This window comes from Labeo rohita, chromosome 22, assembly GCF_022985175.1.
Source record: "Labeo rohita strain BAU-BD-2019 chromosome 22, IGBB_LRoh.1.0, whole genome shotgun sequence".
NCBI classification, from domain to species: domain Eukaryota; kingdom Metazoa; phylum Chordata; class Actinopteri; order Cypriniformes; family Cyprinidae; genus Labeo; species Labeo rohita.
Window position 1 is genome coordinate 11,002,116 of NC_066890.1, and position 18,787 is coordinate 11,020,902.

General features: G+C 34.0%; 1 protein-coding gene and 1 long non-coding RNA gene across 8 annotated transcripts in view; both read right to left on the reverse strand.

Annotated features, from left to right (window-relative positions):
- Nucleotides 1–18,787, reverse strand: part of LOC127153594 (arf-GAP with coiled-coil, ANK repeat and PH domain-containing protein 2) — a 50,733-nt gene that overhangs the window by 7,775 nt on the left and 24,171 nt on the right. For 3 of the 7 annotated variants that reach the window (XM_051094769.1, XM_051094770.1, XM_051094766.1), the window contains exons 9-18: nt 16,038–16,112; nt 5,137–5,249; nt 5,001–5,052; nt 4,816–4,916; nt 3,671–3,776; nt 3,383–3,591; nt 3,236–3,305; nt 2,784–2,878; nt 577–767; nt 220–300 (exon numbers count right to left, since the gene is read on the reverse strand). In XM_051094769.1, the coding sequence (XP_050950726.1) occupies nt 220–300; nt 577–767; nt 2,784–2,878; nt 3,236–3,305; nt 3,383–3,591; nt 3,671–3,776; nt 4,816–4,916; nt 5,001–5,052; nt 5,137–5,249; nt 16,038–16,112 (1,093 nt within the window). The remainder of the gene's footprint in view (nt 1–219; nt 301–576; nt 768–2,783; nt 2,879–3,235; nt 3,306–3,382; nt 3,592–3,670; nt 3,777–4,815; nt 4,917–5,000; nt 5,053–5,136; nt 5,250–16,037; nt 16,113–18,787) is intronic. The other 4 variants (XM_051094773.1, XM_051094768.1, XM_051094772.1 and 1 more) reach the window with 2 other exon arrangements.
- LOC127153595 (uncharacterized) lies at nt 1,417–2,776 on the reverse strand. Its single transcript, XR_007825298.1, has 2 exons — nt 1,769–2,776; nt 1,417–1,481 (listed from the first exon to the last, which is right to left on the reverse strand). It is a non-coding gene; the product is annotated as an uncharacterized LOC127153595 (long non-coding RNA).

An 18,787-nucleotide genomic window follows, 5' to 3' on the forward strand; every position in this document is an offset into this window, starting at 1 on the left:
TCTAAGTAACAATTTTATTTTATTGTATTTATTTTTTTATTTTCTATTTTAATTTCAGTATACTTTATTTTACGTTTAGCCTACTTTCATAACCCTGGATTGAATTCAACTGAAATTCACACTCATGAAATGAAAGTAAAGCAATTGTGACATTGTGAATTTCGCTGAGCGCTGACAGTGACGCAGGACGGCGGGAGACACACACATAGCTGTACTTACGACAGCAGGGCTTGGCGGAGGTGTTAAAGTAGGAGAAGAGAGAATCGAGCTCATCTACACAGAAGAGAGACTCGTGGTTCGCTTCAGCAACACAAAAGCCCAGAGCAGCGTTAGGATCGCACACAGACACAGAGAGGAGCAGAAACACAGTAAAACCAGTTCAGGCCTCGTTTACACCACAAACATCTGTCTACGGTGACCCGAACACTTCACACGGGTACTGACAGATGTTAACAGCAGGTAAACGGGCCACAGCAACACAAAAGCAAAGGTTAAATGGAACCAGCAGAGGGTAAAACTGCAGGAAAGAGGCGACAGATCACACTGGGTTTAGCTCAGACGTGATGGTCCACTCACCCGAGGAAGCAGACGCTGGACGGGGTTTTGACACTGACGCTCCTCCCGAAGGTTGAGGATCCGAGCAGCTGCTGAGACGGTTATCCTGTTTACTCAGTGATAAAACCTTCTGCCTGATCTCGTCTTCTGAGCGTCTCTGGACAAACCGGCGCTCCACGTACTTGGCTTTGATGTAGGCCTCCACCTCATGCCTGACGAGCACAACACACTAATGATCAGCTTTTACACCTCAACATGCATTTTGTTATTCGTATAAGATGAATCAAACAAGCCTTATGCAACATAACTAAATTAAAATAAATATCCACATCATACTGATCTTTCCTATGGAAGCCCGTTTCTGCCACTGAATAAAAAATAAAAAAGGGAATTGAGATATAAACGCACAACTTTGACTTGTTTCTCAGAATTCCGAGTTTATTTTTCGCAATTGTAACTTTTTCCCTCATAATTCCAAGTTTATTTCTCACAACTGAGAAAAGTGTGCAATTCTTAATTTCTCAGAATTGCAAGTTTCTATCTCACAACTGTGACTTTTCTTAGAATCTCAAATTCATATCTTGCAATTCTGACTTTTCTTTTTAGAATTCCAAGTTTACATCTTGCAATTGTGACTTTTCTTCTTAGAATTCCGAGTTTATATCTCGCAATTGTGACTTTTCTTCTTAGAATTCCATGTTTATATCTCACAATTGACTTTTATACTCAGAATTCCAAGTTTATATCTCGCAACTGTGACTTTTATTCACAGAATTCCACATTTATATCTCGCAATTGACTTTTATGCACAATTGACTTTTATGCTCAGAATTCCAAGGTTATAACTCACAAACGTGACACTTATTCTCAGAATTCCAAGTTTATATCTCGCAACTGTAATTTTTCACAGAATTCCAGGCTTATACCTCGCAATTGTGACTATTCTTTTAAGAAATCCAAGATTATATCTTGCAATTGTGACTTTTCTTCTCAGAATTCCAAGTTTATTTCTCAGAATTGTGACTTTTTTCTCAGAATTCCAAGTTTATATCTCGCAATTGTGACTTTTATTCACAGAATTCCAAGTTTATTTCTCAGAATTGTGACTTTTTTCTCAGAATTCCAAGTTTATATCTTTATTCACAGAATTCGCAACTGTAAATTCCAAGTTTATATTCTCAGAATTGTGATTCACAGAATTCCAGGCTTATACTTCGCAGTTGCGACTTTTCTTTTAAGAAATCCAAGATTATATCTTGCAATTGTGACTTTTTTCTCAGAATTCCAAGTTTATATCTCACAATTGTGACTTTTTTCTCAGAATTCCAAGTTTATATCTCGCAATTGTGACTTTTATTCACAGAATTCTGAGTTTATTTCTTGCAATCGTGACTTTTCTTTTCAGAATTCTGAGATTATATCTCACAATTGTGACTTTTTCCCTCAGAACTCCAAGTTAATCTCACAATTGTGACTTTTCTTTTTGAAATTTAAAGATTATATCTCACAACTGACTTTTATTCTCAGACTTCCAAGTTTATTTCTCGCAATTGTGACTTTTCTTCTCAGAATTCCAAGTTCATATCTCGCAAATGTGACTTTTATTCTCAGATTATATCTTGTAATTGTGACTTTTCTCAGAATTCAGTTTATTTCTCCCATTTGTGACTTTCTCAGAATTCCGAGTTTCTATCTCGCAACTGTGACTTTTCTTTTCAGAATTCTGAGATTATATCCCACAATTTTGACTTTTCTTCTCAGAATTCTTAGTTTATTTCTCGAAATTGTGACTTTTTTTTTTTTTTTTAGAATTCCAAGATTATATCTCACCGTTGACACTTTCTAAGAATTCCGAGTTTAATTCTCGCAATTCTAACTTTTTTTTTTAGAATTCCGAGATTACATCTCACAATTTTGACTTTTCTTCTTAGAATTCAGTTTATTTCTCGCAATTGTGACTTTTCTTTTTAGAATTTCGAGATTTTAGTTGTTTAGTAGAATTTAGAACTTTTAGTTGTCAGAATTCCGAGTTTATATCTTGCAATTGTAACATTTGTTCTCAGCATTCCGAGTTTATATCTCGCAATTGTAACCATTCTTCTCAAAAACAGTAATATTTACATATATGATAATCTCAAATAAATTTAAATATATGTGAATATATGTTAAAATGTCATTTATTCCTGTGATCATCATTACTCCAGTCTTCCATAATTCCAGTGCAGTACCTGGGATCCCCTGGTTGTGGTTTCCTGGCTCTCAATTCTTCTCGTCGAGCCTCGTAGATTCGGTTTATTACACCATTTCCCAGCTCACACATCAGCTACATAAAAACATATTGTATTATTCATTCATATTTGAGAACTGGAGGTTTTCTTTTTTTATTTGACAGCTGGACCATCTTGGAATGAGCAAAAACATCTTGAAAAACATCTTGTTTTAATAAAACGCATTTGTTGACAGAAATGAAGATGTCTCTTCACATCTGAACAGACAAACAAAACTGTGTGTCTGAAGACCATCTCTGAATTCACGTGTACGAGCTAATGAGTTGATTACGAGATGAAAGAGACGCTGATGTTCTCAGAAGGATGGCAACATCTGGACAGATGTTTGTGTGCGCCAACAACCATCTGTCCATCCGTATGTCAGGAGTGAAGCCTCGCATCTCCAAACTCACCTTGAGCAGTTCAGGCTCCCAAGTGTCCAGCGTCAGAGACCTGACCTTCGAGAAATGAACGCCAAGACTCCTAACAAACAAAAAAACAGCATTTAATAAAACACACAACACATTCTCTAATGCCTGCAGTCAAACACACACACACACCTGTGTATGCCCGAGCACTGGATGCAGAGCGTGATGCCCAGGTTGATGCTGGCCCAGCGCGGCTCCGGCTGCCCGCAGTCACAGCAGCTGCCGTTCCCGCCGATGGCCATGACCCGCTGCAACGCGCTCTCGCCCTTCAGTGTTCTCTCCTTCACGTCGCCACTCGAGTCCAAGCTGCCTGTAGATGTGGACGACTTTCTGTCCATCTTCTGCCAAACACATTGCACTGTTATTACTCGCATTTCTAGCGTGGCATGGATTAGCTGGATGAAAGAGAAACTGAGGTACCTCGGCGTCTTCTGCTTTGTCTCTGAAGGCTGTGGCGATGCTGTTTTGGACGGCTTTGATCCAGGCCTGCCTGAGTTTTTCAGAGTCTGCTTGCATCATACAGCTCCTTTAACAGAAACAACATCAACCAGAAACAACGTTTTAACCATATTTCAGCAAATCTTCTCATTTTCATTTTTATTCAGCAATAAATATTTTAATTTCTCACTTAAATATTTTTTATCTATTTTATCTACCTAAATATTTATTATTATTTTGTTTTTATTCGTTTTCCTTTTTTTAAAATAAACTAATCAGTTTTAATCATTTTAGTACTTAAATTTGAGCAAAACATCTCATTTTCATTTCTCTTTCATTTTTTTATCCAACATTTTTTGCCATTTTATTACATGTTTTTTTTTTAGGTTTCATTAAAAAATAAATAAAACAAAATAAATAAATAAATAAATTAGGTTTTAATCATTTTAGTACTTAATTTTTTTTTTTGTCATTTTGTTAACATGCTTTTATGAGTTTTCATTTCACAACAAATTAATTTCAGTTTTAATAATTTTAACACTTAAATCTGAGCAAAAAATCTTATTTTCATTTGTCAGCAACATTTCTCATTTTCATTTCCCACTTTATTTATTTTATTCATCTAACATTTTTGTCATTTTGTTACATGCTTTTAGTTTTCATTAAAAAATAGTTTTAATCATTTTAGTACTTACATTTATTTCAGCAAAACGTCTAATTTTCATTTTTTAGCAACATTTCTCATTTTCATTTCTCACTTCAATTTTTTTCATGAAGTATTTATTTTTTGTAATTTCAGTTCATAAGTTAATTTTTTTAAATAATTTCAGTTAATCATTTTAGTACTTACATTTCAGCAACATTTCTCATTTTCACTTTTTTTCATTTAATACTTATATATATTTTTATTATTTATAAAATATTTACATTTTATTTTAACTATTTTATTTCCGCTTTATTGCAATTACTGAGAGCTATTCTTAATGGTTTTTACTTACAAATAAAAACACGTTTCAAGTGATATAACATAAAGAGCACGTTTGTAAGAAATGTGCACACCTACATTAATACATGTTTTGTACAAATCATAACTGATATGCGAATCAGAAATGCACACTTAAACTTACTTTGTTGGAGAAACCACTTCAAAGCAGAATCTGCGCTCGATGTCCTCGCAGTGTTTGACGGTGCATAACCGCAGATCCTCCACCACAACCGTAGGGTTATCCTGAAATAAAATACCAAAATGAGTGCTAAACACAACTGAAGATAGAAATTATTATTGGATCCTCTTATGTTATCCTACGTTTACCTTAAATTTCTTTTGGTAGACTAGCTGATTGTTCTGAATTGAGAACCACCGTCTGCAAAGAAAACACAGTTAGCAATAATGAACATTTAGTCCATGTATAAGTAAACACAGTATGATTTAATGTCTCATCACGGACCTGTTCCAGGTTTTGAAGGCGTTGCTGGCTCTCTTGAACAGATAACCCTCCATGACAATCCCATTCTCTGCATCCACATTATACTCCAGCTTGGTGTCGTCATTTGAGAAGTCCTGAGTACGACAAAAGTCAGAAAAATCAAACAACATGTTGAACTGAGCTATTTATGCCTCTCAATACACATGCTTTATAAGCACTTCCCACACACTTTGTCTGATTCCACAACATGCCACTGTTATGCTAATGGCTAATGATGAAAGCTTTATAAAATAAACTACTTGGCACAGCATTTTCACACAAACATTTTTTTTCTGACAAAATCTGCATTTGATTGCAAAACATCCATTTTTTTTTTTCACAGAGAAACTGCAAATAAAGATCAAAACTTAAAACTAACTAGATTAAAAAAAAAAAACACAAACTTTAAGTTGGCTTGAGAAAGCCTTGATGGTTTAAGATAGAGAGACAGATAGATAGAATGCTGTTAGCATGTTACTACATGATTGACTTCTAACATGTTGTTTCTAACATGATTAGCATGTTACTAGCATGTTGCTAGCATGTTTCTAACATGATTAGCATGTTGCTAACACGTTGTTAGTATCATTAGCCTGTTTCTAAAATGTTTCTAGCATGTTGCTAGCATGTTTCTAACATGATTAGCATGCTATTAGTCACTTGTTTAACATGATTATAATGTTGCTACCAAGCTAGCTAGCTAACTCGATAGATAGCATGTTTTTAACATGATTAGCATGTTACTAGTGTCTTGTTAGCATGTTAACATTATTAGGATGTTTCTAACATGGTGTTAACATGTTTTTAATGTGATTACCATGTTACTAATGTGTTGTTAGCATGATTAGAATGTTGCTAACAAGTTTCTAGCATGATTAGCAAATTTGTAACATGTTGCTAGCACAATTAGCATGTTGTTAGCATTTTCTAACCTGATTAGCCTGTTGGTAACATGTTGTGAATTGATTAACGAATTACTAGAATGTTCCTATCATGATTAACATTTTGTTAATATGTTTCTAACATGATTAGCATGTTGCTAACATGTTGTTAGTATCATTAGCATGTTTCTAGCATGTTTTTAACATGATTAGCATGTTACTAGTGCCTTGTTAGCATGTTAGCATTATTAGGATGTTTCTAACATGGTGTTAACATGTTTTTTAACATGACTGCCATGTTACTAACGTGTTGTTAGCATGATTGGAATGTTGCTAACAAGTTTCTAGCATGATTAGCAAGTTACTAACATGTTGCTAGCACGTTGCTAGCACAATTAGCATGTTGTAAGCATGTTTCTATCCTGATTAGCCTGTTGGTAACACGTTTCTAACATGATTCGCATGTTGCTAACACCTTGTTAGTATCAGATTAGAATGTTGCTAACAAGTGTCTAGCATGATTAGCAAGTTACTAACATGTTTCTAGCATGTTTCTAGCACAATTAGCATGTTGTTAGCATGTTTCTAGCCTGATTAGTCTGTTGGTAGCATGTTTCTAACAAAACAAGAAGAATTAGAAAAGGTAATAATAATAAATACAATCACAGTAATAGTTTACAGTATTTGATAATAAACACTTATTGCTAACATGTTACTAGCAGATTGACATGTTACTAGCATGTTACTAGTGTGTTGGTAGCATGTTAGCATCATTAGCATGTTTTCTACCATGATGTTACCATGTTTTTAACGATTAACAAGTTACTAACGTGTTGTTAGCATGATTAGAATGTTGCTAACAAAGTGTCTAGCATGATTAGCAAGTTACTAACATGTTGCTAACATGTTTCTAGCACAATTATGTTGTTAGCATGTTTCTAACATGAATAGCATGTTACTACTGTGTTGGTAGCATGTTAGCATCATTAGCATGTTTTCTACCATGATGTTAGCATGTTTTTAACATGATTAACAAGTTACTAACGTGTTGTTAGCATGATTAGAATGTTGCTAACAAAGTAGCCTAATTAGCCTGATGATAGCATGTTTCTAGCATGATTACCAAGTCACTAACAGTAACAGTAACACTAACAGTAACTACCACTAACATGGTAGCAACGCGCTAACATGCAACATGTTAGCAACATGTCAGTAACATTATTAGAATGTTGCTAGCATGTTTAACAAGTTACTAGCATGTTGTTAGCATGTTTCTAGTGTGGCTAGCAAGTTGCTAACAAGTTTTTAGAATAATTAACATTTTGTTAGCATGTTTTAACATGATTAGCATTTTGTTAGCATGGTTCCAACATGATTAGCATGCTGCTAACATTTTTCTAGCATGATTAGAAGGTACCAGCATGATTCTAGTTGCTAGGCTTAGCATGGAGTTTGAATGAGTTTAGATGAATTAGAAATATAGTACATAGATACAGCAACTCAAGTTTGGAGTGTGAGAGTTGAAGCTCTAGGAGGAGCAGCATTTATAAAGTTTAGTCTCAGAAGAATACAAATAACTAAGTTTAAGCTGGATTTCAGTAAAATGACTTTCTCAAGCCAACTTAACTACTAAAGCCAAAATTGGCAATAACTAACACCAATAATTAGCTTTATGTGCAGTGAATTTATTAATGGTGCAGTGGGTATAATATCAAAGTACTGTAAGCAATCATGATATGCCGCTCCAGCTGCTTCTTGTTCACCTCAAGAACAACCTAAGATCCTCGCTTCCTGTAGATGTCATGTGAGCTCGGCTGAGCTCAGACTAGTTAAGTCAAGCCCGGCTGAGCTCAGACTAGCAGAGCCCCGGTAACACTAGAGCGTCACCGGACCCTGTGTTTTTGTCTGTGAAACCTCAAGACAGATAAGAGTGACATACTAGTAGAGGAGCTTCGTTTACAGCCTGACCCGCACGCTGCGGGAATCCAGTTCGATCTGCTCTAGACCACATTGCTAACACATCTTACATCACATCTCACAACCCACAAACCGTAAGACACACAATCGACCAATTAACCATTCAGCGGACACTTTATTCAAAGTGACCAATTGTGGTTAATTTCAGGTGTTTTTGAATGGTTAGCATGAATTTTGCCTTCTAGTGAATGATCTGAAATAATTCAGCCCGTCTTTAAGTGGCCTGTATAAGAATGTACCGTTCACTGTTTTCTTTTTTTTTTATTATAATAGTTCAAATAAGTCAAATGTTTAATGTCACAGGTTTTTGCCTTATTAATATTGTGAAAGTAATTTAAAAACACAATATAGTTTCCATTTTAATTTGCAATAAAACAAATCAAGTCTACAACTGTCATAATTGTAAGGAAGTAAACATTCTTAAATTCTTAAATATTTTAAAATAATTCTTAAATAGAACTTTACAAATTTCAAGATAAGCATAATTAAAATGTAATATTTAAAATGAAACATTTTCCTTTTTACAGGTTGCCAGATACAAATAGACAAAACAAGAATAAGAAAAAAGTAATACTAATAAATATAATCATACTTATACTTTACAGTACTTGATAATAAACACTTATTGCTTTACAGTTACACTAAGATTTAAATTAGGCATCAAGTGATTATGAACAATACTTAAATAATACCCTAGTGAAAAATAAATATATTTAAATGAATTTGAAATACATTTACTTCATGCTAAGTATACTACGAATACATTTGCATATTATGTACAGTACTTAATAAACATACCTTGCAATTGTACTTTTAGTAGGTAAACTAAACTGGTATATTTAAAGTCTGCTAAACTGGAACAACTAATTTTGTACTTAATACACTTTAATTGTGCTGAAGTGCAACTAAAGATATACTGAAGTATATCTGATTGTGCTAAAGTTAAACTATTGCAAATATACTTTAGGTACAATTTAAATATTTTGCATTTAATGACCGATATTATTTAAAGATCATACAATCTTTATTAACAATCGTATTAAAACACATTTTAGGCTTAATATTAAGAAATGTGCATTGTGCACAAATAGTACTTCAAATGAAGTTTAATAATAATGTTTATATCAGTAAGTCTCGAGCAGTATGTCAGTAAATATGTTAATAGATTTTAACTATACTTAGTATGAAATAAATGTTTTTCAAATATATTACTTGTTTTACTAGGGTAAGTTTTATTAATCTAGAATTTTTGTACATATAAATCATACATTTTTAATTTCTAATAAAAAACATTTTTTTTTATGTACAAATGCAAATTATTTTATTGTAAATTTTTATTGTAAATGTAAATTATTAAGCATATTTATAAATTAATATGCATCTAAATCAATGAATGCTGAATTCTATTTGCTTTTAGGCCATAATACCTAATGCATTAATTATGCAAACAGTTAACAAATTGGACCATATTTCAAAGTTACCAAAAAAGTTACTGTAAAACACACAGAGAAACCCCTAATGTCATATTTCAGTTATCAAAATAATAACCTAAGGTTTATGTGCACAGACTTACGCTATGTTCACACTGTCAGTCTTTGGGATTGACAACCGCATTTACTTACAGGTGTCTCGAAATGTTTGTGTGTGAACGCAACTGTTGTAGCAATATGGAACTATTGCACTAGTTACATTGTATTGTTTTTGTTTCAATCAATCAACAAATAAATAAACATAGTGTGAATGCAAAGTGGACTGGGACCTGAAGTAGGCTGAAATGAGATCTAAATCCACTTTCACGGCCAGTGTGAATGCTAACAGAACTGGGTTATTTTTTCACATTTTTTGGATTTATCTAAAAAAAAAAAAAAAAAAAAAAGGATCCTCTAAGCGAACTACAGACCACGACCGTCAGTATGACCCTTTGCTTGTATGTTTACAGTAAGGCGAGCAAAATGAACACAACAGTCCCAACTGTTATTAAGAAGCAGATTTAGTTTCCATTTCTCTGTAACTCGATCAAGCAGCTGTGAGCTGATATGTGAGCCGGGCCGCTTAATATATTTAGGGTGCCAGGACCAAAGAATGGGGCTACAGCTGTTAAAGCAACCTACCGTACCTGGAGTACTCTGCTTTAGATTAGCTGTCCCAACTATAAATACTCAATACTAAAAATACAGTCAAGTGGCATAACTTTAAGGGTCAGTGATCATCATGACATCATGATTCACTTTTTTTTTTTTTTTTTCTTCCCCAGATATCTTACATGATGAATATGCTTTCTAACCATCATATTTGTAATAAAGTAAAAAGTATCATTAAAAGGCTGAACATCTTAAACATTTTTAAATAATTCTTGAATAGAATTTTTAAAATTCTGAGGTAAGCATTAATAAAAATGTTCAAAATTCAAAAATGTCAAGGTTTAACTGTCATGATAACAGAAAAAGTCTCAATAAAAGGCTGAAATTCCTAAATATTTTTAAATAATTCTTAAATAGAATTTAAAAACTTCTGAGGTGAGCATAAATAAAATGTTCCAAATTCAAAAGTTACAAATCTCGTTTAACTGTCATGATAACAGAAAAAAGTCTCATTAAAAAGCTTTTTTTTTTTTTTTTTTTTTAAAATACATTTTTAAATGTATTTTAAATAATTCTTAAATAGAATGTTACAAATTCTGAGATAAGCATAATTAAAATTTTCAAAATTCAAAAGGCAAAAATGTCAAGGTTTGTAACTGTGATTATAACAGAAATAGTCTCATTAAAAGGCTACATTTTTAAATATTCTTTAAATAATTCTTAAATAGATTTTTTTTTTTTTTTTAATTCTGAGTTTCTAAATTTTTTTCAAAATGTCAAGGTTTATAACTGGTCATAGACAAAAGTCTCATTAAAAGGCTGAAATTCCTAAATATTTTAAAATAATTCTTAAATAGAATTTTTTTTTAATTCTGAGGTGAGCATAACTAAAATAGTCAAAATTCAAAAGTAAAAAATGTCAAGGTTTATAACTGTCATGATAACAGAAATAGTCTCGTCAAAATTGTGAATTTTTAAATATTTTTAAATAATTATCAAATAGAATTTAAAAAAATTCTGAGATAAGCATTAATTAAAACTTTCAAAAGTCAAAAATGTCAAGGTTTGTAACTCATGATAACGTACAAACGTCTCATTAAAAGGCTGATTTTTAAAAATATATTTTATATAATTCTCACATAGAATTTTAAAAATTCTGAGATAAGCATTAATTAAAACTTTCAAAATTCAAAAGTAAAAAATGTCAAGGTTATAACTGTCATGATAACGTACAAAAGTTTCATTAAAAGGCCGATTTTATATATATATATATATAATCATGATAACAAAAAAAGTCCACTTAAAAGGATGAAATTCTTAAATAATTCTTAAATAGAATGTTAAAAATTCTGAGATGAGCATTAATTAAAATTTTCTAAATGCAAAAGTCAAAAAATGTCAAGGTTTATAACTGTCATGATAAGAGAAAAATGTATAATTAAAAGGCTGAAATTCTTAAATATTTTAAATGATTCTTAAATAGAATTTAAACAATTCTGAAATGAGAATAATAAAAATTCTCAGAATTTAACAGTCAAAAATGTCAAGGTTTATAACTGGAGATTATAACAGGGAAAAAAGTCTCATTAAAAGGCTGAAATTTTTAAATATTCTTAAATATATTCAGAAGTAAGCATAATAAAATAATACAATTATTTATTTAACAGAAAATGTGTCCACATTAAGTGACAATAGAACATGAATTGATTGAATTGAACATTGATTGTTACAAACTTGACATTCTTGCAGTTCTCGAATTAAAATGGCCAATCAGAACAAGCAAACCAAACAACTGACTACATACAACAACAACCAGACATCCAAATGCAAAAAACATCAGTATTTAGTAAGATGATTTAGGTCACTTACGTTCATCAAAACGATATTAACATGAACTATAAAAACATGACTGACTCACCAGATACCACACATAGTGAAACCTGCTGAAGATCTTCATGCTGACCAGAGCAGTGTGTGTGTGTGTGTGTGTGTGTGTGTGTGTGAGTCAGCAATGACGCTGCATCTAACTTCCAAACATTACTGTGAATGTCCCGTCAGGGTCGTCTACCATCGCTGAGCCTCTACGCACTGTTGTGTTTATGTACGCACATGTATATGCAGACAGAGCCGAGCATTAGCTTTAGTATCCATCGCTGGCTCCTCCCCATTCAGTAAAGCTCTAGTGTGTGTGTGTGTGTGTGTGTCGATGAATGAATTCATTAACTGTGGCTCATGGACCCACCAATCCCAGCCGAGCATTAAATATTTAGACTGTCAGCAGGGCGCTTTGGTGCACAAGTACAGAGTGCAAGTACAAAAACAAACCTCAATGTGTTTTTGAGCTTTTTTTTTTAAATAAGATTTACAGTCAAATTGCAATCTTTTGCTTTCATTGCATATAATATAAGTTACTGACATAAAAGCAAATATGTAATGAGCATAATTAACGCAGGTATGTGTGTACTGGTGATTCATGCAGCGTTCAGACGAAGGGACAGACTCACCTGCAGAACGGCCTCATATGAGCAGTCAGAAAAGAAGAGAGAGCAGATTAACAACTGCTGATACGGCCAGAGAGAAAGAGACAGAATCAGTGAATGAGTGAGAGAGAGAGAAAGAGAGGAGGAGGAAAACAGAAATACAGACACAGAGTCACACTTCCCATGAGATGAAGGTCAGGCTGATTGTGGCACAAGCGCATGAATCACAGTGTGTGTTCATTATGGTGTGATAGATGTGTATATTAATACTGTGTTTTATCAAGTGCCTCCGGGACATAAATTACATTTACAATCTCATATACATGCAGAGATTTCATTTGTATTTTTATTTTCAAATTTTTTATTTGTAATGCATATGCTACTTTAGTTTAGCTTAACTGTGTTTTAAGGGGGAGAAACTTTGGAAAAAAATTCTGGTAGGGGTGTACAATATTGACAAACAACATATATATATAACATATATATATATAACAATAGTTAAACAATATTTTGCTGAGCGTGTTTTAAGCTGATTATGGAAGCCTGTTTCCGCCACACACACACAACTAAAAAAAAATCAAAAATTATTTGTGTCTCTTTATGACACAGTTCTGACTTTCTCACAATTGCGAGTTTATATTTTGAAATTATGACTTTTTCCTTGCAACTGCAAGTTTATCTCGCAATTCTGACTTTTTACCCACATTTGCGAAATCCTAACATCTCATAATTCTGACTTTTTTTCTTTCAATTGTGAAATTCTAACATCTCAGAATTGACTTTTTTTCTCGCAGTTGCTAGTTTCTCCCAATTCTGACTTTTTTCTTCGCAATTACGAAATTCTAACATCTTGCAATTCTGACTTTTTGCCCACAAATGTGAAATCCTAATCTCTCACAATTCAGACTTTTTTCTTGCAATTGCAAAACCTGCAATTCTGACTTTTTTTCACAACTACAAGTTTATATCTTGCGACTTTTTCTCGCAACTGCAAGTTTATACCCACAATTGTAAAAATCCTAACATCTCGAAATTCTGACTATTTTTCTAGCAATTGCTAGTTTCTCATAATTCTTCCTTTCTTGTAACCGTAAGTTTATATCTCACAATTGACTTTTTACCCACAACTGTGAAATCCTAACATCTCATAAATTCTGACTTTTCTTGCAATTGCGAAATTCTAACATCTTGAAGTTCTGACTTTTTCCCGCAATTGCTAGTTTCTCACAATTCTGACTTTTTACCCAAAATTGTGAAATCCTAATATCTCATAATTCTGACTTTTTCCCACAATTGCTAGTTTGTATCTCACAATTCTGACCTTTTTTTTGCGACTATGCACTTATATTTTGCAATTCTGACTTTTTCTCGCAATTGCGAGTTTATATAACGTAGTCATTGACTCAAATGATTCGTTCAAAAAAACAAAATAAAATAAAAAAAAAATTTAAAAAAGAGATTCATTTAGCAATGAAACACCACACTGTTACTCTGAGATGCAAAAATGTTCCGTTGCAGCTTTGGACAACGTTCACGCACTGATATACATACAAAAACCCACACAGGGCTATTCTAACTGCATTCTAATAGGCTTCATTATACAGCCAATGCTTTTGGACTCTCAAGACCCGTTTTTGTTTTTTGCAAAGTGACATATTCAATACTGTCAGCTTGCACATCATTAAAACAACAAGTACGATAATATCGTAGATGATAAATTTCACACTCCTACACCAAGGTCACTTCAAAAGCTGCTTTCTATTGGCTAACGTGGTGAATTTTTCAATCTTCAACAAAACCGAACAAGATTCAGAATCCATATATAGCGACATTTCTTGCTAAATTGATAATTTCACCGAATTTTGCCAACAAAAGACCCTCACAATTCTCAGTTTCACAGAAAACAGAAAAACTTGCCATGAAGATTTCCACTTGGGTTCAGTTTTGTTGAATCAGGTTAAATTTGTTGAAATGATTGATTTTGCCTTGCAAAGGTAGATGTCACCGCACCTTTAGGTGGAATTTGTAATATTTTTTATAACATTAGCCATTATACTGTAAACAGCTGTGACTTAAGTTTTTTTTTATTATTATTATTATTTTGTTTATTTTATTGAGAATAATGACAATTCGGCAGAATTGGTTTCAACTACAGAAAACTGGCAATCCTGACAAACCCTACTACCAGTGTTTGGTAGATTACTTAAAAATCTAGTCTATTACTGATTACAGATTACAGATTACATGATGAAAACTGCAGTTAGCACCATAATCTAGGTTACTCATTTTGGGGAATGTATTCAGACTACTTTTTAGATTACATTAAATTTAAGATTACCTTTTACTAGAGGTCGCCCGATATTGGATTTTACCGATACCGATAACTAGGTTGGACCACTACTGTCCTTTCTCCACTAACGCAGCATCTAGTCAACAAATTCATCGCTTAGTAATGACATGAAAACATGCACTACAGTATACTGTACACACCGTTTGTTGTCGATGTACTGCTGATGTCAATGTTTGTCGATGGCACATGCTGTCAGTGATTTCCACCACTAGAGGCCGCTCTCGTGCTGTATAACAAAGACTATAGGGACTTTGCTGTATAATAACGACCTTCTCAGCCGTGCCAGTAACGGACCCGACCAGGAAAAAACAATCGGCATGGATTTTGGCGATAACCGATAGTTCCGCCAAACAACTATCGGTGCCGATTAATCGGCAAAACCGATACACTGGTCAACCTCTACTTCTTACCCAAAGTAAGATTACTTCCCACGAAGGTAAATGGTATGACACACAGTAGGATTTTTAGAAAGGAAACAATAAAAGAAAAAAAAAAGAAAAAAAAAAAAGAGGAATTAGGGAAGATCAGTAAATTATACATAATTTATCAATCATTATGTGAATAATATGTAATCATGTAATCCATTAGAAGTAACTGTATTCGGATTATAAGCATTTTAAAATGTAATATATTCTAATTACAGGTAATTAATTTTTGGAATCTGATTACGCAATCCAGATTACATGTAATCAGTTACTACCCAGCATTGCCTACTAGTACATAAATTGCACTTGCACATGCCATGAGTGAGGATTCAATTCAAATCTCCCATCATGCTCAGCTGTAATACCGCAAAATGAACGGCTCTACTGTAACAACAGCAACTTTATTACTTTGAGTGTTTATTCATAAACCTGTGCACAGGATACCAAGCAAAAGCTTCACTTTGTGTACTTCAGATTGTTTCTAAAGCCTGAAGAGGAGAGAGTAGGGAAGGATATTTTGTTTCAATATGATTGTATAGCTTGGTATCGGTTTTCATCAGTGTGCTGCAAAGCCTAAAATGCAGTAAAATCTAATTTGGCACTCAAAACAACGAACATGTTTGGCCCTTTATAGAGTGAGGTGATTTGGGGATTTGTGGGTCATTAATGCATTGGAGGAGCTCTTGTACCTTCTGTTGAATGGTCGAGTGTTTCATCTCCATATCCTTTCTGTCTTTTGTGGAGTCCATCACCAGCTGATCCAGCTGAAAGACAGACATGAAACATGGCTTACAGATGTTTGCATGCATGAAGACAGGAAGAGAAATCTGGGGGGGCTGACCTATGAAGCAGGTGCATATTCCATTTTTGGAAAGTCTGGACAATTTAAAGAATGCTTTCAAGACGCCACCTTAACCCAAGAATACTGAACCGTACAAAACTTGAATTATAGGCATTGCTGCCAGAGAGAAACCACTTTAAACATAAGGCCATGTGATCAGAAGACGGTCTGGTTTCCGACATCTGGACGGAAAACCACTTTTGCCTCATTATCTTCCCATATCCCAAAATGATGGTGAACCATAATACACTGTTTCACCACCACTACACACTGCTAAACAAGTTCAAGAGTGTTTTTAACAATAAATCCAAACTTATTTATGGGAATATTTCACTACGGTGAAGGATTTCATCATTCCAACTTTAAAACTGTGGATTATTACCAAGTTTAGGTCTTTAAATCCTGATATACAAAGGGATGTTACCATTATCCAGATGATGAACTGCCTCTAGAACTGGCGTGTGAAATGAAACTCGTAATTTCACAGTATATTTCCATATAAATTCCCATTCCATATAGACATTCAGTTAATTCCATTCAACATCCTCGTCAAATCATGCTTTATCAAGTAGAAATACCTGTCAAGACCTGTCAAAGTTGGCCTCAAAATTATTTAAATAAGACAAAACGAGCTTTAAAACAACTAAAAATCTGTTCAACAACTGTTTGATTCCATTTAAAGATCTGGATAGAAGAGGAAGTCTAAGTTTAAAAGTGTGATTTCTAGACCTGGAAAACACATGTAATAAACTGGTTCAACTCCATGTGCATTTTTATCATTAAAACACATTTTTATAGTTATGCAAAGCTCGATTTCATCAGGCTGAAATTCAGAGTAAATGAAGAGGCTCATGGTCACAATCAGAAACAAGGATTGACGCTATTAAGGTGCTGTTGTATCTGCTTTTTTAACTTTTAGTAACTTGCATATAGAGGGTTTGTTCAAATCACTAACCCTATCCGTAACCAATAATACTAGTGAAACTTGCCTCAGCCAACACCACTTATGTTTCTTTTCTGTAAGGGGAAGTTGAGGAAAGGAACTGTAATAGACTCTCTGTGCACTTAGTTTGCTCTCACACAGCTAGCAATCGTCCATCACCTCGTATCATGCATGGAAACACATCGCATAAAAGCACGCGTGTGGTATTTGGGTCGAGCGCTTTGTTTTGATCCGCCAGGAAAAAGGCGGGCAGATGCACAGCTGATAATATCTGATGGGAAATGTTTTTCTCTGTCGCCGTTACAACTTCAAGTTTCCACTCTCGAGAGGTGCTTGACAAAGACTGACCACCTGACAAAATCTGTGAGCATGAATCAAACATGCATTAATGTGACTAAAAGCAGTGTTAAAAATTATGATACTGCTATTTTTATTATATACTTTTTTTTTTTTCCATTTGTGTTTTTTTTTTTTTTTTCTGGACAAGCTTTTTCAGTACAGCACAGACAATATTCTTTAAAAAAACTGAGTACAAAACAAGAAGCACTTATACATTTTGGAAAAGCATGAATTGCTTCATGAAACTCTTTATTATATCTTAAATACTATTATTTATCTAATTAAAAACTTTAAAAACTTTATTTATGGTCACTATATCAGTCCCATTATGTTATTTCATAGACAGTGCTTCTAAAATGTAAAAATAATTAAAAATAGCCAATCCAAAGCTGAAAAGTATCATAAGCAGTCCATAATGAACAGAAACACAGACCTGTGAGCAGCTCCTCCAAACTTCTCGACATAATCGCTCCACTCTCTTGAGCTTCATAATGGCGGCAAAAAAGACAGCAGAAAAGGAATCCTGATAACCTCGTGCTGTATATTTCACGTCCACTCTGAACTAAACCGTCTCAAACATACTCAATTTAATTCCCAGACAGGGAATACCCTTTAATCACCCAATTTAACTTCCTGTTTCCAGCGCAAAGCCCTGTGTACACAGCGGGCAATCACACGACTCAAGAATCCTATCATATTTCTGCCCACAGGAAACAAGGATTCACGTGCCCATCATCAGCTCTTCATGGTGGAAATGAAAACACTGGTTTGGTGCAGAGATCAAGCTTTCACTTTTACCTACACACAGAAATTATCTGACCACTGTGTGATCTGTTGGAACATGCTTAGTACGAATGAATGCAGTACCAGCAGTGATTAAGTACAAATATAGATAGAAAGATAGACAGTGAGATTGTATGATAGACAGGTAGATCATATGATTGCAGACAGACAGACAGACAGGGATCGTACGATAGGCAGTTAGATCGTACAACAGCAGACAGACAGACAAAGGGGTCGTAAGATGGACAGGCAGATCGTACAATAACAGATAGACAGAAAGATTGTAAGATAGACAGGTAGATTGTACAATAGCAGACAGTAAGAGAGCTTGTATGACAGACAGACAGACAGGTTGTACGATACACAGGTAGATTGTACAATATAAGAGACAGACAGAGAGATTGTACGATATTAGGGCTGTGACGGTCGCAATGACAACCGCACCACCGTGGTCGACGGTTGCCACCGCAGTGGTCAGTTGCCACTGGCGGTACTGCACGTGACGTCACACAATCTATAACAAGCATAAAATA